Below are 24,790 nucleotides of genomic sequence, written 5' to 3'. Positions count from 1 at the left end.
TGGCTTGCTCTTGTAAATAATGCCTCATTTGAAAGGGTGACTTCCTGTTTGCTGAGGGTTTAAGTCTCTCCTAAATAAACAAAATGGCCGTTTTAAAAAGGTTTTGTATGGAATTTAACTTCCTGAGTGATCTGTTTGTGTTTCAGAGCGTGACGCTTCAGTGACGTGCAGCACGGGTATGAAACGTCTTCTGGAACGTTCCACACGCGGCCCCGTGTAACCTTTGACTTCTTTGCGTGTGATCCCCGCAGAGAGAACATGCGACCACATCTTGGAGCCGTTGACGCTGAGCGAGGTGAAGCGGTCCCTCCCGGGCGGCACCCACCACCACGTTCGAGTCCAGCTCCGATCCTACGAGCCCCGAAGACTCCATCAGGCGCTCAAGCTCTACTGCAGCAAATGCACCAGCATGTAAGGGACGCCATGTTGTGGCCGTGTGGGTAACGATCCCTAACGACACCCCTCCGTCCCCGTCCCCCAATCAGGCAGGACGTCCCGGACGAAGAGCGTTTGGACAACATCTTCTCCGAGGCGGGTGCCGACGCCGACTCCGATCCCATGCAGAGCTGGAATAATCCCCCGCCGTGGATTCGCTCCGACGATGTCCACGTCCACGCAGAACTCACTCGAAACCCGCCTGTTCGAACCCTGAACGTTTCCACGTCAGCACAGCTCTTGTCCGAGGGCAAGGTCAAAGAGCTCATCTTCATCACAGGTCACCATCTATTTTTTTGGCCTTGTAATAGGACTGTAAAGGGAACTATAGGGGTGTTATTTCATGTCTAGAGGGCTCTAATAATTTTTTTAGAAGGTTGTAAATGGGCTTTCATGTCTTATTTGGTCATATTATGTCTACTATATTGGGTAATAGGAGTGTAAAGGTGACTATAGGGGTGTTATATCATGTCCAGAGGGCTCTAATCATGTTTTTAGAAGTTTGTAAATGGGCTTTCAGTGTCTTATTTGGTCATATTATGACTACTGTATTGGGTAATAGGACTGTAAAGTTGACTATAGGGGTGTTATTTCATGTCCAGAGGGCTCTAATGATGTTTTAGAAGGTCATAAATGGGCTTTCAGTGTCTTATTTGGTCATATTATGTCCACTATATTGGGTAATAGTAGTGTAAAGGTGACTATAGGGGTGTTATTTCATGGCTAGAGGGCTCTAATGTTGTTTTTATAAGGTTGTAAACAGGCTTTTGGTGTCTTATGTCATATTATGTCTACTATATTGGGTAATAGGTGTGTAAATGTGGCTATAGGGGTGTTATTTCATGTTTACAGTGCTCTAATGTTGCTTTGGAAAGTTGTAAACAGGCTTTTAGTGTCTTATTTGGTCATATTATGTCTACTGTATTGGGTAATAGGAGAGTAAAGGTCACTATAGGGGTGTTATTTAATGTCTAGAGGGCTCTAATCATGTTAAAAGGCGTATTTAAAAGGTGTTCCATGTCTTATGTCTGTCGTTTCTCTTATTGTTTCACCTATATTGGGTAATAGGTGTGTAAATGTGGCTATAGGGGTGTTATTTCATGTCTAGAGGGCTCTAATAATGTTAAACTGCGTATTTACAATGTGGTAAACAGGTTTTCTGTGTCTTATGTATGTTATTTTCCCTTGTGTCTTATTTGGTTATATTATGTGTACCATATTGGGTATGAGGAGTGTAAAGGTGACTATAGGGGTGTTATTTCATGTCTAGAGGGCTCTAAGGTTGTAAACATGCTTTTGGTGTCTTGTTTGGTCATATTATGTAAACTATATTGGGTAGTAGGTGTGTAAATGTGACTATAGGGGTGTTATTTCATGTCTAGAGGGCTCTAATCATGTTTAAAGGTGTATTTAGAAGGTTGTGAACTAGTTTTCTATGTCTTATGTTTGTCATTTTCTCTTCTTGTCTCAGCTATATTGGGTAATAGGACTGTAAAGGTAGCTATAGGGGTGTTATTTCATGTCTAGAGGGCTCTAATCGTGTTTTAGAAGGTTGTAAACAGGCTTTCAGTGTCTTATTTGGGCATGATATGTCTACTATATTGGGTAATAGGAGAGTAAAGGTGACTATAGGGGTGTTATTTCATGTCTAGAAGGCTCTAATACTATTTTTAGAAGGTTGTAATTGGGCTTTTAGTGTCTTATTTGGTCATATTATGTCTACTGTATTGGGTAATAGTAGTGTAAAGGTGACTATAGGGGTGTTATTTCATGTTTACAGCGCTCTAATGTTGTTTTAGAAGGTTGTAAACAGGCTTTTGGTGTCTTATTATGTCAACTATATTGTGTAATAGGATTCTAAAGATGACTATAGGGGTGTTATTTCATGTCTAGAGAGCTCTAATCATGTTAAAAGGCGTATTTAGAAGGTGGTAAACAGGTTTTCATGTTTTATGTCTTTATTTTCTCTAATTGTCTCAGCTATATTGGATATGAGGAGTGTAAAGGTAGTTATAGGGGTGTTATTTCATGTCTAGAGGGCTCTAATAATAATCATGCACCATTTCTACTGAAATCCCTCTTCAAATGAATACCAGAAGAGGATAAACAAAGGATATTTTTTTCAGGTACCACCCTGCAGGAGACGTGTCATTTAGCCGCCGGGTACCACAACGTTGTCCCCATGAAGTTATCAGAAGGTCATCTGTCTCTGCTGGACCCACCCGCGCCTTTCCTCTTCCGGGGCAGAAAGCGGTTCTACAGGTTTAGAACTCCTTTCCTGATTCTGAACCCATCTAGCGCCCCCCTATGTCATACATTCATAACGTTGCATAACGACCCTGTGCATGCTAGGTGCCAGCAGTGCTCCAAGACCTCCTTGAGGGAACCAAACACCGACGGAGTCCTTGACGAGAAGACTATCAGTGAAGGTGAGTTTCTCTTTCTTCTCTTCTGCCCCCTGCTGGTGAGTCGGAAACATTTCCTCCTCCATGTCTGGACCACAGCGTTGGGCGTGCAGATGCTGAAGTTTGTCCTGCTGATGAAGTTCCGGCTGCAGGACGCCACCGACACCCTGGACGTCTTCCTGTGGAGAGATGCCGTAAGTCCTTCATGTGTAATGTCTTATGTGTCTTATTTTCTCTTATTATGTCTACTATATTGACTAATAAGAGTATAAAGGTGACTATAGGGGTGCTATTTCATGTCATGAGAGCTCGAATAATGTTATAAATGTAGTCAAGTTTATTTATACATAAACCTTAAAGGGCTTACAGGCTGTAGACAATAGATGACATTCCCAGGAAGATGACCAGGTGACTCCAGGAAGGACGAGGAAGAAGATGGCGGCGAATCAGAAGATGGCGGCGGCTGCTGATGTAGTTTGTGATGCTGTGTGTTAAAGTGGCGGCGTCCTCCTCGTAAGAGTCGCTGAAGGTTTCCCACCACGTTGTGTTGATTTAGCTCAAATATGTCAACTTTATTCTTGTGTTGGTCTTTTCTCGGCTGCACGGTGGTCGAGTGGTAGGAGCTAGGGGACCCGAGGTCAATCCCACCCTCGGGCATCTCGTTGTGTGGAGTTTGCTGATGTTTGTTGATTTACAAATACTCTGGTATTTAACATGTTCGTTGACAAATACTCCAGGATTTAACACAAATATTCCAAAATTTAACATGTTTGTTCACAATTAGTCCTGGATTTAACACAAATATTCCAGGATTTAACACAGAGTCCAGGATTAAAATGTTTGTTGACAAATACTCCAGGATTTAACACAAATACTCCAGGATTTAACATGTTTGTTTACAATTAGTCCTGGATTTAACACAAATATTCCAGGATTGAACATGTTTGTTCACAAATACTCCAGGATTTAACACAAATATTCCAGGATTTAACACAAATATTCCAGGATTGAACATGTTTATTCTCAAATATTCCAGGATTTAGCATGTTTGTTCACAAATACTTCTGGATTTACACAAATAGTCCAGGATTTAACATGTTTGTTCACAAATATTCCATGATTTAACATGTTTGTTGACAAATACTCCATGATTTAACACAAATATTCCAGGATTTAACACAAATATTCCAGGATTTAACATGTTTGTTGACAAATACGCCATGATTTAACACAAATATTCCAGGATTTAACATGTTTGTTTACAAATACTCCAGGATTTAACACAAATACCCCAGGATTTACACAATAGTCCAGGATTTAACACAAATACTCTAGGATTTAACATGTTTATTCACAATTATTCCAGGATTTAACATGTTTGTTGAGAAATACTCCAGGATTTAACACAAATACTCCAGGATTTAACACAAATACTCCAGGATTTAACATGTTTGTTCACAATTAGTCCAGGATTTAACACAAATATCCCAGGATTTAACATGTTTATTCACAAATATTCCAGGATTTAACACAAATATTCCAGGATTTAGCACAAATACTCTAGGATTTAACACAAACAGTCCAGGATTTAACATGTTTGTTCACAATTAGTCCAGGATTTAACACAAATATTCCAGGATTTAACATGTTTGTTTACAAATACTCCAGGATTTAACACAATTAGTCCTGGATTTAACACACAGAGTCCAGGATTAAAATGTTTGTTGACAAATACTCTGGTATTAAACATGTTTGTTGACAAATACTCCAGGATTTAACACAAATATTCCAGGATTTAACATTTTTGTTCACAATTAGTCCTGGGTTTAACACAAAGAGTGCAGGATTTAACATGTTTGTTTACAAATACTCTGGCATTTAACATGTTTGTTGACAAATCACAAATCGTATTAAACATTCAAAAACTGTGGAAATAGTTAGTGTATTGTAATACAATAATATTTACTGTAATATAATGATGTATTTCTGTGTATTTAAGGGTTAGGGTTAGGTGTTTTAAAAGAGAAATCAAATGACGTTAGGTTTGTAATTTGGATGAAATTGTTTTGTGACTATTGCCCTGTTTTAGGTATTTATTATTTATTATTTATTGTATTTTCTGAATGTTTGTGGTCGAGTTTAAGAGCTAATATGCTAATAATAAAGACAAATAGTCATCCAAAAATATGCTTGCTGACTGTAATATTTAAAATAATGGCCCATAGTTCCCTAATTGATATCCTGTTACATAACATGTGATGTAATTATTGTTTACTTTACTGGATGCTAAAAGCTAATTCCAGGCTTCCTGTTTGTCTCGTTCATCAGGAGTCGTTCTTCAACGTGTCGGCCGACGACGCCACAGCCAATCAGGAGGCCCAAGACAGCATCCGTCAAACTCTGGACCTCTTGTGTCCACCGTGGGACCGCGCAGGCACGAGTCACGTAACCTCTGACCCCCGAGGCCCGCCCAAAACGAAATCTGCGTTCATTGGTTGGTGTCTTTGTCCTTGCAGGTGAGCGTCCGTGGATGGACGCGTGTTTGAGGGCGTATCGGCCCAGCGAGGAGGACGACACGCAAACGTTCTACCAAATGTGCCACACTTCCACATCCAAACCCCCATTTTGAACCCTGAACACAGCAAATAGCTAATGAAACTTTCAAAATAAAATGCAGCATTGTATCACTTTTGAGTCTTCAAAGCAGAACTGGCATCTTATTGTGAAAGTTTTGAAGACTTTTTTTTTTTTTTTTTTTAGTCGATAGGACTTCCTGCCCCGCCCCCCACTTAAAAATCCTCCCCTTTTCAGGCCGAAGTATGACTATGTGCCCCCCTAGGTGCCCCCCACACCCGCAGACTGGAACCGATCAACAAACTGCGGACATATTTTTTATTTTCAATCGACTCCCTCCACCGGAAGTTGACATGCATCACAATCTGTGGTGCTTTCGTCAGTTTTGGGTTTAACACGACCCCCGTGATGCTGCCCCTTCTGAGCCGGTTAGCGTGCTTGTGGATTTGCACCGCAGCCACCGCCGCAGACGCGGAGGAACGAGGCCCCAGGCGGGGCATCATCTTCGCAGGGAAGAGCGTAGCGTCCTCCCGGGAATTGCTTCCGGAGCCTCCGCGCCTTGTGCGTAAAAGCGCTTTACGCGCGGATGTTGAGCTGCTGCCGCGTGGAAGTATCCCGGGAGACTCCGCTCCCAGCACCAGGGGACACCGGGAAAGAGATGTGCGGCTTCACCGCCGAGCCGCCGCCGCCGCTTCCGCCGCCTGGGAGGGTCTATCCCGGGTTATGGCGCAGGAACACGACATCGGTTCCCCCGCGGTGGAGTCTAACGTCACCGACTACAATGAGGAGATCTTTACCCTGCCCAACTTCACCGACGACCCCCCTTTCATACCCGGGACCCCACGCACCAGACTCAAGCCCGTGAAGAACCCTTTCTACCCGCCCGGCGCGGAGGCGTACGGAGCTTACGCGCTGCTGGTGGCCGCCATGCTGATCTTCGGTGCGGGGGTGCTGGGCAACGTGTCTCTGATGTGCATGGTGTGTCATAACTACTACATGAGGAGCATCTCCAACTCGCTGCTGGCCAACATGGCGCTCTGGGACTTCACGGTCATCTTCTTCTGCCTCCCGCTGGTCGTCTTCCACGGACTCACCAAAGACTGGCTGCTGGGGGGCTTCTCCTGCAAGATCGTTCCCTACCTGGAGGTAAGATGAACTGCTTTAACTTGACTTGCTGATCATAAATTTGAGGGGGGGGGCGTCCTCGGGGCGTCCTCAGGGCGTCTTACTCGACCCACTGGAAGTGCCCAAACCCTGGATTTCCTATATTATGTATTATTATTATTATTATTATTAAAAAATAATTATTATATTATAATAATTATTAAAAATATTAACAATATTTGATATTTATTATTAAATATTATATTATAAATTAATAATTAATTTATCGTCAAATATTGTGAAATTCTTGTAAAATTGTTGCTATTTCTTCCATTTTTGCGTCTTCCTATTGACTTTTATTGTTAGAATGGACCATAAAACAACAGCTGGGGGACGGGGGGTGATGGGGGGGGCGTCCTCAGGGCGTCCTACTCGACCCACTGGAAGTGCCCAAACCCTAAATTTCCTATATTATTTATTAATAAATATAATTATTATATTATAATTATTATAATACGTATTAAATATAATTATTATTTGATATTTATTATTAAATATTATATTATTTATTTATTATTTAATAATTAATTTATTGTCAAATATTGGGACAATATTCTTGTAAAATTGTTGCTATTTCTTCAATTTTTGCGTCTTCCTATTGACTTTTATTGTTAGAATGGGCCATAAAACAACAGCTGGGGGACAGGGGTTCGGATGGGGGGGCGTCCTCAGGGTGTCCCACTCGACCCACTGGAAGTGCCCGAACCCTGGATTTCCTATATTATTTATTTTTATTAATAAATATAATTAAATTAAATATATAAATTATTAAAATATTATTATTATTTGATATTTATTATTAAATATTATATTATTTATTCATTAATCAATAATTAATTTATCATCAAATATTGGGACTTTATTGTTGTAAAATTGTTGCTATTTCTTCCATTTTTGCTACTTCCTGTTGACTTTTGTGGTTAGAATGGGCCATAAAACAACAGCTGGGGGGTCCTCAGGGCGTCCTACTCGACCCACTGGAAGTGGCCAAACCCTTGATTTCTTACAAATATTTCTTCTGGTAATTTTAGGACTTTCCCCAAAATATTTCCACTTTATTATCAATACTATTGGATGAAAAAAAAACATTAACATTGTTTTTTCATTTAATTTAACATTATGCTTGTAAAATTAAAATTGTAAAATTATTATTATATTATTAATAAATTAATTAAATTTAATTTATTTAACTAATTTATTAATTTATCGTGAAATATTGGGACTTTATTCTTGTAAAATTGTTGCTATTTCTCCCATTTTTGGTACTTCCTGTTGACTTTTATTGTTAGAATGGGCCATAAAACAACAGCTGGGTGGGTGGGGCGGTCCTCAGGGTGTCCTACTCAACCCACTAGAAGTGTCCGAACCCTGGATTTCCTACAAATATTTCAAAAAATATTTTTTTCTGGTCATTTTAGGACTTAATCCCCCAAATATTTCCACTTTATTATCAATACTATTGGAAGAAAAAAAACAAAAAAATATTGTTTTTTCATTGAATGTTTCAACATTATGATTGTAAAATTAAAGATTGTAAAATTATTGCATGTCATGTCATGTAAGAATATTATTATTATATTATTAATAAATTAATTAAATTTATTTAAATATTTCCACTTTATTATCACTACTATTGGAAGAAAAAAAACAACATTGTTTTTTCATTTAATTTAACATTATGCTTGTAAAATTAAAAATTGTAAAATTATTGTTATATCATTAATTAATTACTTAAATTTAATTAATTAATTTATTTATATATATATTTTTTAATTTATTAATTTATGGTCAAATATTGGGACTTTATTCTTGTAAAATTGTTGCTATTTCTTCCATTTTTGCTACTTCCTGTTGACTTTTATTGTTAGAATGGGCCATAAAACAACAGCTGGGTGGGTGGGGCGGTCCTCAGGGCGTCCTACTCAACCCACTAGAAGTGTCCGAACCCTGGATTTTTTACAAATATTTCCCCAAATATTTCTTCTGGTAATTTTAGGACTTTCCCCAAAATATTTCCACTTTATTATCAATACTATTGGAAGAAATGTTTTTTCATTTAATGTTTCAACATTATGATTGTAAAATTAAAAATTGTAAAATGATTGCATGTCATGTCATGTAAGATTATTTTATTATTATATTATTAATTAATTAATTAAATTTATTTAAATATTTCCACTTTATTATCACTGCTATTCTAAGAAAAAAACCTTAACTTTTTTTCCATTTAATTTAACATTATGCTTTTTAAAAATAAAAAAATTGTAAAACTATTATTATATTATTAATTAATTATTTAAATTTAATTAATTTATTTTTTACATATTTTTTAATGTATTAATTTATGGTGAAATATTGGGACTTTATTCTTGTAAAATTGTTGCTATTTCTTCCATTTTTGCTACTTCCTGTTGACTTTTATTGTTAGAATGGACCATAAAACAACAGCTGGGGGGTGGGGGGGGGGGGTTAATCGGTTAATCAGATGGAGACCAGTGGAGTACCTGCTGCTGCACATGTGACCCTGCCGACCAATCACAACACAGAGGAGGATTAATGAAGAAGTCAGGGGATTAGACCCCTCCCCCTTTTAAGGTTTTAATTCTTTAATCTGACTTCATTTTAATCGGAGATTAACTTCCTGTTTCTTTTATTTTGGCGGAACGGGTGTCCTTCCTGTAGTTTGATATTTGTGTACTTTTTTTTTCAGGTGGCGTCTCTGGGGGTCAGCACCTTCACGCTGTGCGCCCTGTGCATCGACCGTTTCCGCGCCGCCACCAACGTACGCACGTACTACGAGATGACGGACAACTGGGCGTCCACCGCCGCCAAGCTGGCCGTCATCTGGGTGGGCGCTTTGCTGCTGGCGCTGCCCGAACTCCTGATTCGCCAGCTGGAGACGTACGAAGACGATACCGCCGAGTCGGCGGCGGCGGTGCCGCCGGAGCGTTGCGTAGTACGCGTCTCCACACGCCTCCCGGACACGCTCTACGTGCTGGGGCTCACGTACGCCGGAGCGCGTCTGTGGTGGTTCTTCGGCTGCTACTTCTGCCTCCCGACGCTCTTCACCATCTTCAGCTCGCTAGCCACCGCCCACAAAATCCGCAACGCCAAACGGGATTGCGCCCGCGGCACCGAGAAGCAAATCCGCCTGGAGAGCCAAATGAACTGCACCGTCGTCGCACTCGCCATCCTGTACGGATTCTGCACCATCCCGGAAAACGTCTGCAATATCGTGGCGGCGTACATGGCGGCCGGCGTTCCCCGTCGGACGCTCGACATCCTGGAACTCGTGAGCCAGATCTTCCTCTTCTGCAAGTCGGCGGCGGCGCCGCTTCTGCTCTTCTGTTTGTGCGAAACCTTCAGCCGCGCCTTCGTGGATTGTTGTTGTTGCTGCTGTAGAGAGTGTGGCTCCGCCCCCTCCGCGGGCGTCGATGACGAGGTGCACTGCGACGCCGCCGCCGTCGCGGAGACATCAGACACCTACGCCACGGTGGGGACGCACTGCTGAGGAGGTGGGACTTCCTGTGCTTGATGCACGGATGGCGCTGGCATGTTTTCACATTACGCTGGATTCTAATCTGCTGGTGGATGCTAACATGCTAACACTGGTCACGTAAACATCCTGGAAGTTGATCACCGTTAGACTAATGAGCAGTGACTTCATGGCGGCCATGTTGTTGGTGTTTTTTTTTTTTTTATCAAGTTAGCGGTTGCTAGGTAACCGGGTAGCAATCTACACTTATTTCTTAAATGACAAAATGGCCGAAATGGCGCTAATGAGAAGATAACGCCATCTACAACGCATCATGTCACTGCTGTCATTTTTGTCATGTGACTACTTAGCTGTCATGTGACACTTTAGCAATAAAAAAAAACAAAGTGTCAAGTGTCTGAGCTGTCCTTAAACGCATCACTTCCTGACAAAAAACAACATCTTTGCTGTGTCAACCGCCGCAGCTTTTGTCGGTTTTTTTTGTTTTTTTTTTTTTTGTCACGTCTGTTGACTCCGCCTGTCGCGCCGCCGGCGGACACAAGCCGCCATTGTCCTGCCGGCCGGTTGCCGTGTGAACAGGCCCACAGTACTGATAGCTTCTGTTGTGAAACAGCACACACAAAAAAAAAAAAACAACCCACAGAATCAAATCTATGTTATTTGCTAGTCATACTTCCCCAGCCGCTGTTCCAGCAATTAGACAGGCCCATTGATTGGCGCACAATGGAGCCCGTGGTCGCTGCCAAGAACCCGCCCGCTGACCTTATTCTACCAAGCGCTAACAGCGTCCCGGCGGACGGATGTCCTGGCTGAGGAGGCGACCAGACTCCGCCTCCTTTTGGTGATAAAGCCATGGCTTTATTGTGACAACAACAACAATACAAGGTGAGCATGGAACCTGTTGTATTTCACTGATAAGGCAGTACAATACATGCAGTGGTCACATGATCTGGCGACCCTTCGTCCTCCAGTCACATGGTCCAATAGTCCGCTCCCTGATTTGGCACTGTCTCCGCCAGTCACATGACCTCCCAATTTTTCTCTCAGTATGTCCAGTATATTGGCTAATATAATTGTAAAAGGAACTATAGGGGTGCTATTTCATGTCCAGAGAGCTCTAATACAGTTAACTACCATAATTAGAAGGTCATAAACAAGTCTGTGTCCTACCTTTTTTCATTATGTCTACTATATTGGGTAATAGGATTGTAAAGGTGACTATAGGGGTGTTATTTCATGTCTAGAGAGCTCTAATATAGTTAACAATTATAATTAGAAGGTCATAAACAAGTCTATGTCCTACGTTTTTTAATTATGCCTACTATATTGGGTAATAGGAGTGTAAAGGTGACTATAGGGGTGTTATTTCACAACTAGAGGGCTCTAATATAGTTAATCATAATTACGTCATAAACCATTTTTCTATGTCTTATATGCTGTTTTCTCTCAGTATGTCCAGTATATTGGGTACTAGAATTTTAATGGTCACTATAGGGGTGCTATTTCATGTCCAGAGAGCTCTAATATAGTTAACATCATAATTAGAGGTCATAAACAAGTCTGTGTCCTACATTCTTATGTCTACTATATTGGGTAATAGGAGTGTAAAGGTGACTATAGGGGTGCTATTTCATGTCTAGAGGGCTCTTATGTCCAGTATATTGGCTAATATGATTATAAAGGGGACTATAGAGGTGCTATTTCATGTCTAGAGGGCTCTAATATGTAAACAAGTCTATGTCCTACCTTTTCGTATTATGCCTACTATATTGGATAATAGGAGTGTAAAGGGGACTATAGGGGTGTTATTTCATGTCTAGAGGGCTCTAATTAGTTAATAATCATATTTAGAAGGTGGTAAACAGGTTGTTTTATGTCCACTATATTTGGTAATAGCAGTATAAGGCTGACTATAGGGGTGTTACTTTGTTGTCGAGAGGGCTCTATTATTCTTCAAAGGCATATTTAGAAGGTCGCAAACCATTTTTCTATGTCTCATATGCTTGGTTTTCTCTCAGTATGTCCAGTATATTGGCTAATATGATTGTAAAGGAGATTATAGGGGTGCTATTTCATGTCTAGAGGGCTCTAATCATGTTAAGAAGGTGGTAAACAGATTTCCTATGTCTTATGTCCGCTATATTTGGTGATAGTAGTATAAAGCAGACTATAGGGGTGTTACTTTGTTGTCTAGAGGGCTCTATTATTCTTCAAAGGCATACTTAAAAGGTGGCAAATATTTTGTGTCTTTGTCTCATATGCTTTTTCGCAGTATGTCCAGTATATTGGGTAATATAATTGTAAAGGGGACTATAGGGGTGTTATATGGCTAGAGGGCTCTAATCATGTTACGAAGCATAAATTGGAGATGGTCAACAGATTTTCTTATTTTCTCTTATGGATGCTATATTTGATAGCAGTATAAATCTTTTATTGTCTAGAGGGCTCTATTCATGACCTCCCAAAATTTAGCGCCACAAATTGTTCCATTAGCTCAACCCAAAACCTCTTCAATCATGTTCCGGTCCCCAGTCACATGATCTCCAACTAGCTCCTCCAGTCACATGACCTTCTACCAACAGTACGTGCGCTCCGCATCCCGTTCTCATGGTCCAATTAGCGTAGTGAAAGAACGGATCTGCTGGCACGGTTGCTGATGCTGTTGTGAGAACTTTCCTGGGTTGGTGGGGGGGGTTGGGGTTAGATTCCCTCGGTGGAGCATCCGTTTGGGCAGCTGGTGACCTAGAAAAGGTTCCCCCCACAAAGGGGATCAGGACAATGACGCTCTTCACCGCGTCGCCGCCTCCACTTTGGGTCCCAACGCATCACTCCCATCATTGCTCGCCATCTTTCTTTCGACTAATGATTCGCATTCCACACATACGACAACGCGCACAAAACCTCTTTGTTCCTCGCGGTAATTATGGATTCTTGCATAAATATGAATATGAAACATGGACTGGAGGTGTCATGCATCCACACGACCACAGTGTGTGTTTGACCTTTTAGTTTTAGTTTTAATAATTTAGTTTTATTTAGTTTTAATAATTTATTTTTATTTAGTTTTAATAATTTATTTTTATTTAGTTTTAATAATTTATTTTTATTTAGTTTTAAATAATTTAGTTTTATTTAGTTTTAAATAATTTAGTTTTATTTAGTTTTAATAATTTAGTTTTATTCAGTTTTAAATAATTTACAGTTTTAAATAATTTAGTTTTAGTTTTAATTTAGTTTTATTTAGTTTTAATTATTTAGTTTTTATTTTTTAAATAATTTTGTTTTATTTAGTTTTAAATAATTTTGTTTTATTTAGTTTTAAATAATTTTGTTTTATTTAGTTTTAAATAAATTAGTTTTATTTAGTTTTAATAAATTAGTTTTATTTAGTTTTAAATAATTTAGTTTTATTTAGTTTTAATAATTTAGTTTTATTCAGTTTTAAATAATTTAGTTTTATTCAGTTTTAAATAATTTAGTTTTAGTTTTAATATAGTTTTATTTAGTTTTAATTATTTAGTTTTTATTTACTTTTAAATAATTTTGTTTTATTTAGTTTTAAATAATTTAGTTTTATTTAGTTTTAAATTTAGTTTTATTTAGTTTTAAATAATTTAGTTTTATTTAGTTTTAATAATTTAGTTTTTAGTTTTAAATAATTTAGTTTTATTTAGTTTTAAATAATTTTGTTTTAAATTATTTAGTTTTATTTAGTTTTAACTAATTTTGTTTTATTTAGTTTTAATAATTTAATTTTATTTAGTTTTAAATAATTTAGTTTTATTTAGTTTTAGTTTTTTAATAATTTAGTTTTAGGCGGCACGGCGGTATAGTGGTTAGCGTGCAGACCTCACAGCTAGGAGACCAGGGTTCAATTCCACCCCTCGGGCATCTCTGTGTGGAGTTTGCATGTTGGGTTTTCTCCGGTTATTCCGGTTTCCTCTCACATTCCAAAAAAAACATGCTAGGTTAATTAGCGACTCCAAATTGTCCATAGGTATGAATGTGAATGGTTGTTTGTCTATATGTGCCCTGTGATTGGCTGGCCACCAGTGAGGAAAAAGCGGTATAAAATGAATGAATTTAGTTTTAATAATTTAGTTTTATTTAGTTTCATCATCAGCATTGAGCATTAAGGGTGGTAGTGGTGCCCACTGGGGCTTAAAAATGGGGTTCCAAATTTGGAAAGGAGTCGAACCCCCCCCCCCCCTTTGACCTTTACACCCTTCAAGGTCAGAAGAACGACACCATGGCAAGGACGGTTAGCATCAAGGCGTATCGCCATGGAGATGATCCATCCGAGCCGCTCCTCGCTTCGAAGGCGGCCTCCTGGATGTCGTTAAGGACCTTAACGGAGCGACACGCCCCTTGGCCGTAGCACATGCAATCAAAATGGCGGTCGAACCACATCACGTCATCCTGCAAGAGCCCGCCCCCGCGCACCGCGAGCGGGCCGCCGGGGCGCTGGCGATGGATCCGGAAGCGGCGTGGGTCCAGGTGGAGGAAGACGTCGTCATCCCAGCGCTTCCTCACGCAGCGGCCTCGACCCTGGCACAGAGCCTCGCTGCACATCTTGGTTGCCGTGGTGACGTTGAGGATGTACGGGTTCATGACGTGATACAGGTGGCGCCAGGCGTCCAGACAGGACTCCTGATGGGACAGGAAATGAGTTTAAAAAAAGACAACAAAAGGCATTGGACCGTGCGAGTCCGGGATTGGTGGCATCCGTCCCGTCCCAGACCAGAATAGAAGCCTGCTTTGTTTGTCTACTATAATGGGTAATAGGAGTGTAAAGGTGACTATAGGGGTGCTATTTCGTGTCTAGAGGGCTCTAATAATGTTAAGAAGCATATTTAGAAGGCGGTAAACAAGTTTCATTATGTCTTATTTTCTCTTATGTCCGCTATATTTGATGATAGCAGTATAAAGCTGACTATAGGGGTGTTGCTTTATTTCCTAGAGGGCTCTATTATTCTTCAAAGGCATATTTAGAAAGTCGCAAACCATTTTTCAATGCGTCAAATGCTTTGTTTTCTCTCAGTATGTCTACTATATTGGCTAATATGATTGTAAAGGGGACTATAGGGGTGCTATTTCATGTCTAGAGGGCTCTAATAATGTTAAGAAGCATATTTAGAAGGTGGTAAAAAGGTTTTTTATGTCTTATGTCTGCTATATTTGGTGATAGCAGTATAAAGCTGACTATAGGGGTGTTACTTTATTTCCTAGAGGGCTCTATTATTCTTCAAAGGCCTATTTAGAAGTTCGCAAACCATTTTTCTATGTCTCATATGCTTTCTTTTCTCTCAGTATGTCCAGTATATTGGCTAATAGGAGTGTAAAGGCGACTATAGGGGTGCTATTTCATGTCTAGAGGACTCTAATAATGTTAAGAAGCATATTTAGAAGGTGGTAAACAGGTTTTTTATGTCTTATGTTCGTTATATTTGATGATAGTAGTATAAAGCTGACTATAGGGGTGTTATTATTTCCTAGAGGGCTCTATTATTTTTCAAAGGCATATTTAGAAAGTCTCATTCGGTTCTACTCGACTTATCTATTTCGGATGTGTGTTTACACTGTAACCATGGCAACGGTCACTCTGTTACCTCACTGTTTGTGACATTCATGTCACCCCAGGCCACGACACCGGCGGCCCCCAGAGCGGCCGCCTCCCCGATGGTGCTGACCAGATCCACCTGAAACCAGAAACCACACATGAGTCTGAGCAGTTCTTGAGTTCGGACCCGTGTCACCTGACCTCGGACATGTAGTCGTCGGTGCTGTCCTTGTACACGGGGCGGATGTAGGCGTACACCGGGATCGCGTACGGGGCGTCGGCGAGCGCAGACACCCTCATCGCCTCCCGGAGTCGATGCCGCACGTAAAGACGCGCTTGTGCCGACTCCCGGAGAACCACTTCCAGGTAGATGGACGGGAAGAGCGCGGTGGATTCCCGCCACAGCCACATTAGCTCGTCGTTGCGTGTTTTCTCCAAGGCGGGACATTCCCCGGTGAAGGTATCCAAGTCCTGGTTGTAGTCGTAGTTGTAGCAGTCGGGGTAAAGGTAGTACCCCCACAGTCGTTGGGGTCGTAGACGCTTCCCAATGCGAATGGAACGCAGGAAGTACCTCTTGGCGGCGCGTTCGAACAACATCTTAGCGCGTTCTTCCGCTTCGTCGTCGGATAACGTTGAATTCCGTTTGACTCTTTGGATGGAAATCTGCCGGTAGATGTCTTTGCTCCCCCAGTTCCTCGCCCACTGGGGTCTCCATTCTTCAAAGTCCAGCACGGCGAGTCCCGGCTCGTCGACCGGGATGTAGAATTCCACATGACCTTCAGCGACTTCATGGTGTTCCTCAAGGTCCACCAGCTGAGGTAGACCATCTTGCACAAACTCGCCCGTGTCCTCGTCCACGTACGGGAAGATACCGAAGCGGTCGATGTAGAAGATGGAGACGCTCTGGTTGGTGGCCGTCCTCAGCGTGCTGCTCACCAAGTGGAAGTGGGAGAGGTCGAGCGGAAGGCCGAAGTGAAGGTCGCATAGCTCGGTGGGGGCGTTCCACGTGAACAGGAAGGGCTCGTCGGCGTGGATGGGACGGTCCGTCCACGGCGAGGACCCCAGGTCGGAGCCCAGCAGGACGAGCATGGCGATGACACAAGCGACTTGTTGTCGTCTCATTCTTTAGCTGCAGACTATGACGCAATCTGGAGACAAGGTGCAACGTTGGACTCGACTATAGGGGTGTTATTTTATTTCCTAGAGGGCTCTAATATTCTTCAAAGGCATATTTAGAAGGTCACAAACAATTTTTCTATGTCTCATATGCTTTGTTTTCTCTCAGTATGTCTACTATATTGGCTAATATGATTGTAAAGGGGACTATAGGGGTGCTATTTCATGTCTAGAGGGCTCTAATAATGTTAAAAAGCATATGTAGAAGGTCATAAACAAGTGTTCTATGTCTTAATTCTTCTTATTATGTCTACTATATTGGGTAATAGGAGTGTAAAGGTGACGATAGGGGTGTTATTTTATTTCCTAGAGGGCTCTATTATTCTTCAAAGGCATACTTAGAAAGTCGCAAACAATTTTTCTATGCCTTATATGCTTTGTTTTCTCTCAGTATGTCTACTATATTGGCTAATAGGAGTGTAAAGGTGACTATAGGGGTGCTATTTCATGTCCAGAGATCTCTAATAATGTTAACAATCATAATTACAAGGTCATAAACAAGTCTATGTCCTACATTTTTGTATCATGTCTACTATATTGGGTAATAGGAGTGTAAAGGCGACTATAGGGGTGTTATTTGATTTCCTAGAGGGCTCTATTATTCTTCAAAGACATATTTAGAAGGTATTTTTCTATGTCTCATATGCTTTGTTTTCTCTCAGTATGTCCAGTATATTGGCTAATATAATTGTAAAGGGGACTATAGGGGTGCTATTTCATGTCCAGAGAGCTCTAATATAGTTAACAATCATAACTAGAAGGTCGTAAACAAGTCTATGTCCTACCTTTTCCTATGATGTCTACTATATTGGGTAATAGGAGTGTAAAGGTGACTATAGGGGTGTTATTTCATGTCTAGAGGGCTCTAATAATGTTAACAAGCATATTTAGAAGGTGGTAAACAGGTTTCCTATGTCTTATGTCCGCTGTATTTGGTGATATCAGTATAAAGCTGACTATAGGGGTGTTACTTTATTTCCTAGAGGGCTCTATTATTCTTCAAAGGCATACTTAGAAAGTCGCAAACAATTTTTCTATGTCTCATATGCTTTGTTGTCTCTCAGTATGTCCAGTATATTGCGTAATATGATTGTAAAGGGGACTATAGGGGTGCTATTTCATGTCCAGAAAGCTCTAATATAGTTAACAATCATAACTAGAAGGTCATAAACACGTCTATGTACTACCTTTTCCTATCGTGTCTACTATATTGGGTAATAGGAGTTTAAAGGTGACTATAGGGGTGCTATTTCATGTCTAGAGGGCTCTATTATTCTTCAAAGGCATATTTAGAAGGTCGCAAACATTTTTTGTATGCCTTATATGCTTTGTTTTCTCTCAGTATGTCCAGTATATTGCGTAATATGATTGTAAAGAGGACTACAGGGGTGCTATTTCATGTCTAAAGGGCTCTAATAATGTTAAGAAGCATATGTAGAAGGTCATAAACAAGTCTATGTCCTACCTTTTCCTATTATGTCTACTATATTGTGTAATAGGAATGTAAAGGTGACTATAGGGGTGTTAGGTCATGTCTAGAGGGCTCTATTATTCTTCAAAGGCATATTTAGAAGGTCCATTTTTCTATGTCTCATACGCTTTGTTATCTTTCTGTATGTCCAGTATATTGGCTAATATGATTGTAAAGGGGACTATAGGGGTGCTATTTCATGCCTAGAGGACTCTAATAATGTCAAGAAGCATATATAGGAGATGGTAAACAAGTTTTCTATGTCTCATATGCTTTGTTTTCTCTCAGTATGTCCAATATATTGGCTAATATGATTGTAAAGGGAACTATAGGGGTGCTATTTCATGTCCAGAGAGCTCTAATAATGTTAACCATCATAATTAGAAGGTGGTAAACAAGTCTACGTCCTACTTTTTCTTATGATGTCTACTATATTGGGTAATAGGAGTGTAAAGGTGACTATAGGGGTGCTATTTCATGTCTAGAGGGCTCTACTACTTGATTTAGAAGGTAGTAAACAAGTTTTCTTAGTTTTAAATAGTGCTGAGAGGTAAAGAGTGTAAAGTCCTAATAATCCTACTAATCCTAATCCATGATGAGTAGTGGTCACATACCAGCGGTCCGGTCTCCAGTCTGGTTCGGATGTTTGCAGGGTTGTGTTGCTACGTAGTGTTGCTACGTTCTGTTCTTATATTGACAGCTTCAAGGCTGTGAAAGGCCTGCATCGCTAGCATCACGGATGTCATATAAGAATCCTTTAAGCTATAATGCTGATGCGTACACTCGTGTCACCTCACAGCCAACCTGGCACTGGGGTGACCACACATCCTGCTTTTTCAGGACATGTCATGTCCGGGTCGTCCTGTCTTTTTTTTTTTGTTTTTGTTTTGTTTTTTTAGAAAGGGATTAAAATGTCAAATGTTTTGGTCGCTTGCCACTTTCAAATATTTCACCTTTCCGGGCTGCACGGTGGAGGAGTGGTTAGCATGTAGGCCGCACACCTAGGTTGGAATCTCTGTGTGGAGTTTGCATGTTCTCTTTGTGTGTGCGTGGGTTTGCTTTGTTTGTTTACTTTGTTTAAATTGTTTCTCTTTATATTAAACCTTACATGAAAGAGCATATTGTAGCTTTGTGATGCTAAAAATTATATCATTTTTTCCGCCTCATCATTGTAAGATTATTATTATTATTACTATATAAAAAGGTATTTATTTATATATATTTTTACAGTTATTGTTTCCATTTCTGTTGCTACTGGGTTTAATTTTAATTTCCATATTTCTCCTTTTTCTGACTTGATTTCCATAATATTTTGACTTTATTCTCATAACATTTTCCAAAAATTCCATCTTTACTTTGTTGTACTAAAATGATAAATATGGCATTTTTCTTGTTAGATTTGCAATTTATTTATTTTATTATTATAGATTTTTTTTTAATAGTTAATACTTCATATTTGTGAAAATGACTACAGATTTTTCTTCATTTTTGCTGTCTTTTTTGTGCTAATTTTCCGAATATTTCAGTTTTTATGTCACCATATTATGACTTTATTGCCATAATTTGACTTTTTTCCTCCATCTAACATGTCCCTCGTTATATGAAACCTTTTTTAAAAAATAGCTTCTTTAATATTTTGTATTTATTTAGTTTTATTTAACATTTTTTTAAGTCTATGCTGCAAAAATGACATAATTTTTTGTCATCATTTTACAAGTTTATGCTTGTAAAATTGCAACTTCTTTTCTCTGAATATTTTGACTTTTTAAAATTTTTGATACTGTTAATTTTTGTTTTATTTTTCCTAATATTTGTAAATAATATTTACAAATATTTCCTAAAATTTACTAATAATAATGTAAATGTTCTTTTGTACGATTATGACTTTATTCCCACTTTTTATTCTGGAAACATAACTTTTCCCGCCACCTAATTTTCCCCAAATTACAACTGTTGTTGTTTCTGGTGATATTTAAAAAAGCAAGGCATTTTTCTTTAATATTTCCATTTTAATATTTATTTGACTAAATAATAGCAATTTTTTTTACTTGATTTCTGTAAAAATTTTTGCAGATTTTTCCTTTTTTTTACATTTTTCTTTTTTTGTAATGTTATGATTATTTTTTATAATTTAATAACTTTTTGTGCAACCTAATTTTCCGAATTTAATCTTATTTTTTTCATGCTTCAGCTTTATGCTACTAAAATGAGAATATTTTTCCACTTTTGCTGTTTTTTTTTTGTTTTTTTTGTTTGTTTTTTTGCAAGACGTCAATCCTGACTAGAAGGATTTCTCAGCACGTGCCGCTCGGCCCCCTCGGGGGCAGGGTGGAGGTGAAACATGTGAGCGGCATCCGGGGAGCGTGCGGAAACGTCGCCTATTAGCCAAAAGCTAAATGCTAAATGGGATGATTTGTCAACGTTTCTTCATCCTTGATTGCGACCTTGAGAATAAAAAGTGTCTCCAAATGAGCTCATGGAATAAGAAGAAAGCACCTGATTTTCCCAAGCGAGGCGTCAATCATGAGTTGTCCTCGTCCGAAGACTGGCTGCTCATCTTCACGAGGTCTTTACGAGGTCATCAAATCCGAAGTGTTTGTGTCCCGGGGGCAGATTAGCGTGGATGGCCTCCCAACGGGCCCAGTCAACCCAAATAAGGACGCCGACCTGTTTGTCTTCTGGAAGTAAGCGGAAGTTCCACACCTGCATGACGAGTCGGCTTCACCGGGACGGCCTCCACCTTCCCAAAGTGAAGACGAGCACCCGCCTTCGCTATGCGAGGAGGCTGGGCCACCACGAGGAGGACAATGTGTGGACCACACCAAAGACGTGTGTCCTGACACGCCAGGAATGCGGGAAAGTGTCGGGTTTGGTCATCGCTGGCGAGGACTGAAGAGACGGGAAGAAGGCCGTCTGACTTCACCCTCACCGGGCAAGGACGATGTCTATTTTTTGGGGAGGGGGCTTTCTTCACCTTTCTTTCCCCAATGAGTCAAGTCGAGGTCCTCCACGACCGTCCTCAAACATTCGCTCTTTACTTGTCAGGATCAGAAGAAGAACACAGGGCTTACAAAAGCTGTTTAGCACCTTTAAATACACTTTAACATGATTAGAGCCCTCCAGACATGAAATAACACCCCTATAGTCACCTTTACACTCATATTACCCAATATAGTAGACATCATAAGAGACAATAAGACATAGAAATCCTTTTTACCACCTTCTAAGTATGCTTTTTAACATAATTAGAGCCTCGTAGACATGAACTAACACCCCCATAGTCACCTTTACAATCCTATTATCCAATATAGTAGACATAATAAGAGAAAAGAAGACACTGAAATCCTGTTATCACCTTCTGAATATGCTTTTTAACATGATTAGAGCCCTCCAGACATGAAATAACACCCCTATAGTCACCTTTACACTCCTATTACCCAATATAGTAGATATAATAAGAGAAAATAAGACATTGTAATCCTGTTTATAACCTTCTAAATATGCTTTTTAACATGGTTAGAGCACTCTAATAATAGGATAACATCCCTATAGTCACCTTTACACTCCTATTACCCAATATAGTAGACATAATAAAACAAAATAAGACATTGAAATCCTGTTACCACCTTCTAAATATGCATTTTAATATAATTAGAGCCCTCCAGACATGAAATAACACCCCTATAGTCACCTTTACACTCATATTACTCAATATAGTAGACATAATAAGAGGAAATAAGACACTGAAATCCTGTTTACCACCTTGTAAATATGCATTTTAACATGATTAGAGCCCTCCAGACAGGAAATAACACCCCTATAGTCACCTTTACACTCCTATTACCCAATATAGTAGACATAATAAGAGAAAATAAGACATATAAATCCTGTTTACCACCACCTAAATATGCTCTTAACATGATTAGAGCCCTCTAGACAGGAGATAACACCCCTATAGTCACCTTTACACACCTATTATCCAATATAGTAGACATCATAAGAGAAAATAAGACATTAAAATCCAGTTTATCACCTTCTGAATATGCTTTTAAACATGATTAAAGCCCTCTAGACATGAAATAACACCCCTATAGTCACCTTTACACTCCTCTTACCCAATATAGTAGACATAATAAGAGAAAATAAGACACTGAAATCCTGTTTATCAACTTCTAAATATGCTTTTTAACATGATTAGAGCCCTCCAGACATGAAGTAACACCCCTATAGTCCCCTCTACTCTCTTATTAGCCAATATAGTGCACATAAGAAGAAAAGACGTAGGTAGTAATGACCATGTATATCCAAAATGCAGTCCAGGGGCCATTTGCGTCCCTTAACTGTTTCTTTATTGGAAAATTGCAAGAAGAAAAATGGAAAAAGCTTGATTTTTATGATGATGATGAAAGCATTTTTTTCATGATGGATTGGAGGCCGGGGGGGGGCGCTCCTCACACCCTGATGACCCGGATGCCGCGGGGAGGGGTGAGGTGGACCCCGCAGGGGCGCCCGGCGTAGCACTGACACGCAAAGTTTCGAGCCCAGCCTCGGAGGTTGTCGTCGGACGGGAGCCCCACCGCCACGTACTTCCCGTCGGAACGCATGATGCTGAAGTGGGCGGGGTCCAGGTGGAGGTAGTGGGAGGAGTTGAAGCTCCGCCGGATGCAGCGGCCCCGCCCCTGGCACAAGGCCTGGCTGCAGAGCATGGCGGCCGCCGTCACGTTGGCGACGTACGGGCTGAGCGTGGATCGCAGGTAGTCGGACAGCGCCTGACAGGACCCCTTGAGTGACAGAAGAGAGGCGGGGCTTACAGGTGAGCCAATCAGGAGCTCATGAAAGCAAATGATGTCAATCAAAAAAGTTCCAGCCACTTAGTTTTATTAACATTGCCTCCACACAGGAAGTTGTGTGCCGAGGCGAGCCCACAAAACAGGAAGTGCCAAAATGTTTATCACATCTGTCGCTCAAGATAAGAACACCGAAGAGGAAACGTGATTCGCCGAGTCACGTTAGCGCCTCGACCTAGCATACGCAAGCTAATGATGCAGTTATTGTGACAAATGGCTCATTAAGTATTGGTCCAGGTGTGCTGGATGCGGTTACCATGGTTACCACGGTTACCTTGTTGTTGTAGTCTTTGCTTCCGCCCCACATGACCACCCCGGCCGCCCCCAGGGCAGCCGACTCCCCGAGCGTGCTCACCAGGTCCGTCTGAAACACACAAAAAGCAGTTTTACTGTTGTTGTTGTCGCCATAGCAACGTTAAAGCGACGGCACCAACCGGGCTCTCAAACATGGCGGTCTGGCCCCGATACAGCGGTCTTGAGTACACGTAGGTGGGCACCGTGTACGGGCGCTTAGGCAGCGCCGCCACCCTCAACGCCTCCCGAATTCGGTAACGGGCGTACAGTGCCGCCCGGGGCGAGTCCCTGAGTGCCGGGTGGAGGTAAATAGACGGGAAAAGGGCGGTGCTGCGCTCCCAGAGCCACATCAGCTGGTTGTTTTGTTTCCGGGATTTTCCGGAACACTTTCCGGTGTAGTTGGGCTTCTTCCAATTGTAGTTGTCGCAGTTGGGGAACAAGTAGAAGCCCCAGCGGCGGCTCGGTCGCTCGCCCACCCCCAGGTTGATGGTTCGCTCCATGAAACGGCGGCTAGCCTGCTGGAATTGATTCACGGCCTCCTGGGAGACTTTCTTCATGGGTAAAAATGGGGTCATTTGGAGGGCGTTAGCGAGGGAGAGCTTCTGGTAAATACGCTTGGACCCCCAATTCTGGTCCCATAAGGGGCGCCAGGATTCCCAGTCGATGACTGCGAGACCAGGGGAATCATCCTCGGCGATGATGTGATCGATTTGACCGCGAGCTCGCAGTAGATGCGCCGTCAGGTTGCCGTTCTGGGGGACGCCTCCCGCTTGGCGTTTACGCCGGGGACCGTCGATTTTGGGGTACAGGCCCAAGCGGCGCTCGTAGAAAATGGTCAGGAACTGACCGGGAACGGGGGTGGGCGTGGTGACCGCCTGGAAAGCGGACGTGTCCAGCGGGATGTGGAGCTGCTGGCACTGCTCCGTGGGGGCGTTCCATACGGCCACAAACGGGTGGTCCGGGATCAGAGGCGGGGACGTCGGCGGCACAGCCGGTACCACGCCATTGATGGCGATGACGATGATGACAATGATGGCGAGGAACTTCTTCATGCTTTTGGAAGTACAACATCACAGGTCAGCCATTTTGAATGAAAGTAAACATACAAGATATTAATACTTTATGATAATGCTAATTATGCTAATTTAGCTAAAGCGAATTTTGAATTTTGGAATGGAAAAGCAATTTTATTTCTCACCTTCTGCCGTCCGCTTCGGCTTGTCTTCTGATGCGAAACAGGAAGCAGCAACATGCTAACCGCTAATTGTGTTCCTCTTTTTCCTTCCCCCCACCTTCAGTTAGGTTCTAGCTAGCTTATGACGCAACAAAAACAAAAAAGAGAAGCACAGACGGCGAAGGAACGCATTT

General features: G+C 41.0%; 4 protein-coding genes across 7 annotated transcripts in view; 2 read left to right on the top strand and 2 right to left on the bottom strand.

Moving 5' to 3' along the window:
* Positions 1-5,500, top strand: part of pot1 (protection of telomeres 1 homolog) — a 31,373-nt gene extending 25,873 nt beyond the window's left edge. For all 4 annotated transcript variants that reach the window (XM_058088057.1, XM_058088056.1, XM_058088055.1 and 1 more), the window contains exons 13-20: positions 147-176; positions 252-411; positions 486-715; positions 2,562-2,697; positions 2,788-2,864; positions 2,940-3,034; positions 5,169-5,274; positions 5,357-5,500. In XM_058088057.1, coding sequence (XP_057944040.1) covers positions 147-176; positions 252-411; positions 486-715; positions 2,562-2,697; positions 2,788-2,864; positions 2,940-3,034; positions 5,169-5,274; positions 5,357-5,469 — 947 coding nt within the window. In that variant the 3' untranslated portion in view covers positions 5,470-5,500. The remainder of the gene's footprint in view (positions 1-146; positions 177-251; positions 412-485; positions 716-2,561; positions 2,698-2,787; positions 2,865-2,939; positions 3,035-5,168; positions 5,275-5,356) is intronic.
* Positions 5,501-5,815: 315 nt separating this feature from the next.
* gpr37a (G protein-coupled receptor 37a) lies at positions 5,816-10,451 on the top strand. Its single transcript, XM_058088058.1, has 2 exons — positions 5,816-6,560; positions 9,289-10,451. The coding sequence occupies exons 1-2, from the start codon at positions 5,823-5,825 to the stop codon at positions 10,087-10,089; spliced, it is 1,539 nt and encodes a 512-aa protein (XP_057944041.1). The 5' UTR covers positions 5,816-5,822; the 3' UTR covers positions 10,090-10,451.
* Positions 10,452-13,858: 3,407 nt separating this feature from the next.
* On the bottom strand, positions 13,859-19,049 carry LOC131138414 (hyaluronidase-5-like). The gene is made up of 4 exons (XM_058087305.1): positions 18,896-19,049; positions 15,836-16,782; positions 15,684-15,773; positions 13,859-14,724 (listed from the first exon to the last, which is right to left on the bottom strand). Exons 2-4 carry the CDS (start codon positions 16,754-16,756, stop codon positions 14,308-14,310), a joined length of 1,428 nt encoding a protein of 475 aa, XP_057943288.1. The 5' UTR covers positions 16,757-16,782; positions 18,896-19,049; the 3' UTR covers positions 13,859-14,307.
* A 3,600-nt stretch (positions 19,050-22,649) lies between these two features.
* Positions 22,650-24,786, bottom strand: LOC131138217 (hyaluronidase PH-20-like). The gene is made up of 4 exons (XM_058086954.1): positions 24,621-24,786; positions 23,563-24,475; positions 23,403-23,492; positions 22,650-23,062 (listed from the first exon to the last, which is right to left on the bottom strand). The coding sequence occupies exons 2-4, from the start codon at positions 24,472-24,474 to the stop codon at positions 22,733-22,735; spliced, it is 1,332 nt and encodes a 443-aa protein (XP_057942937.1). The 5' UTR covers position 24,475; positions 24,621-24,786; the 3' UTR covers positions 22,650-22,732.
* Positions 24,787-24,790: the final 4 nt, after the last annotated feature.

The sequence above is a fragment of the Doryrhamphus excisus genome, chromosome 11 (genome assembly GCF_030265055.1).
Source record: "Doryrhamphus excisus isolate RoL2022-K1 chromosome 11, RoL_Dexc_1.0, whole genome shotgun sequence".
In the NCBI taxonomy this organism is placed as follows: domain Eukaryota; kingdom Metazoa; phylum Chordata; class Actinopteri; order Syngnathiformes; family Syngnathidae; genus Doryrhamphus; species Doryrhamphus excisus.
This window is presented reverse-complemented; position numbering and strand designations above follow the sequence as displayed.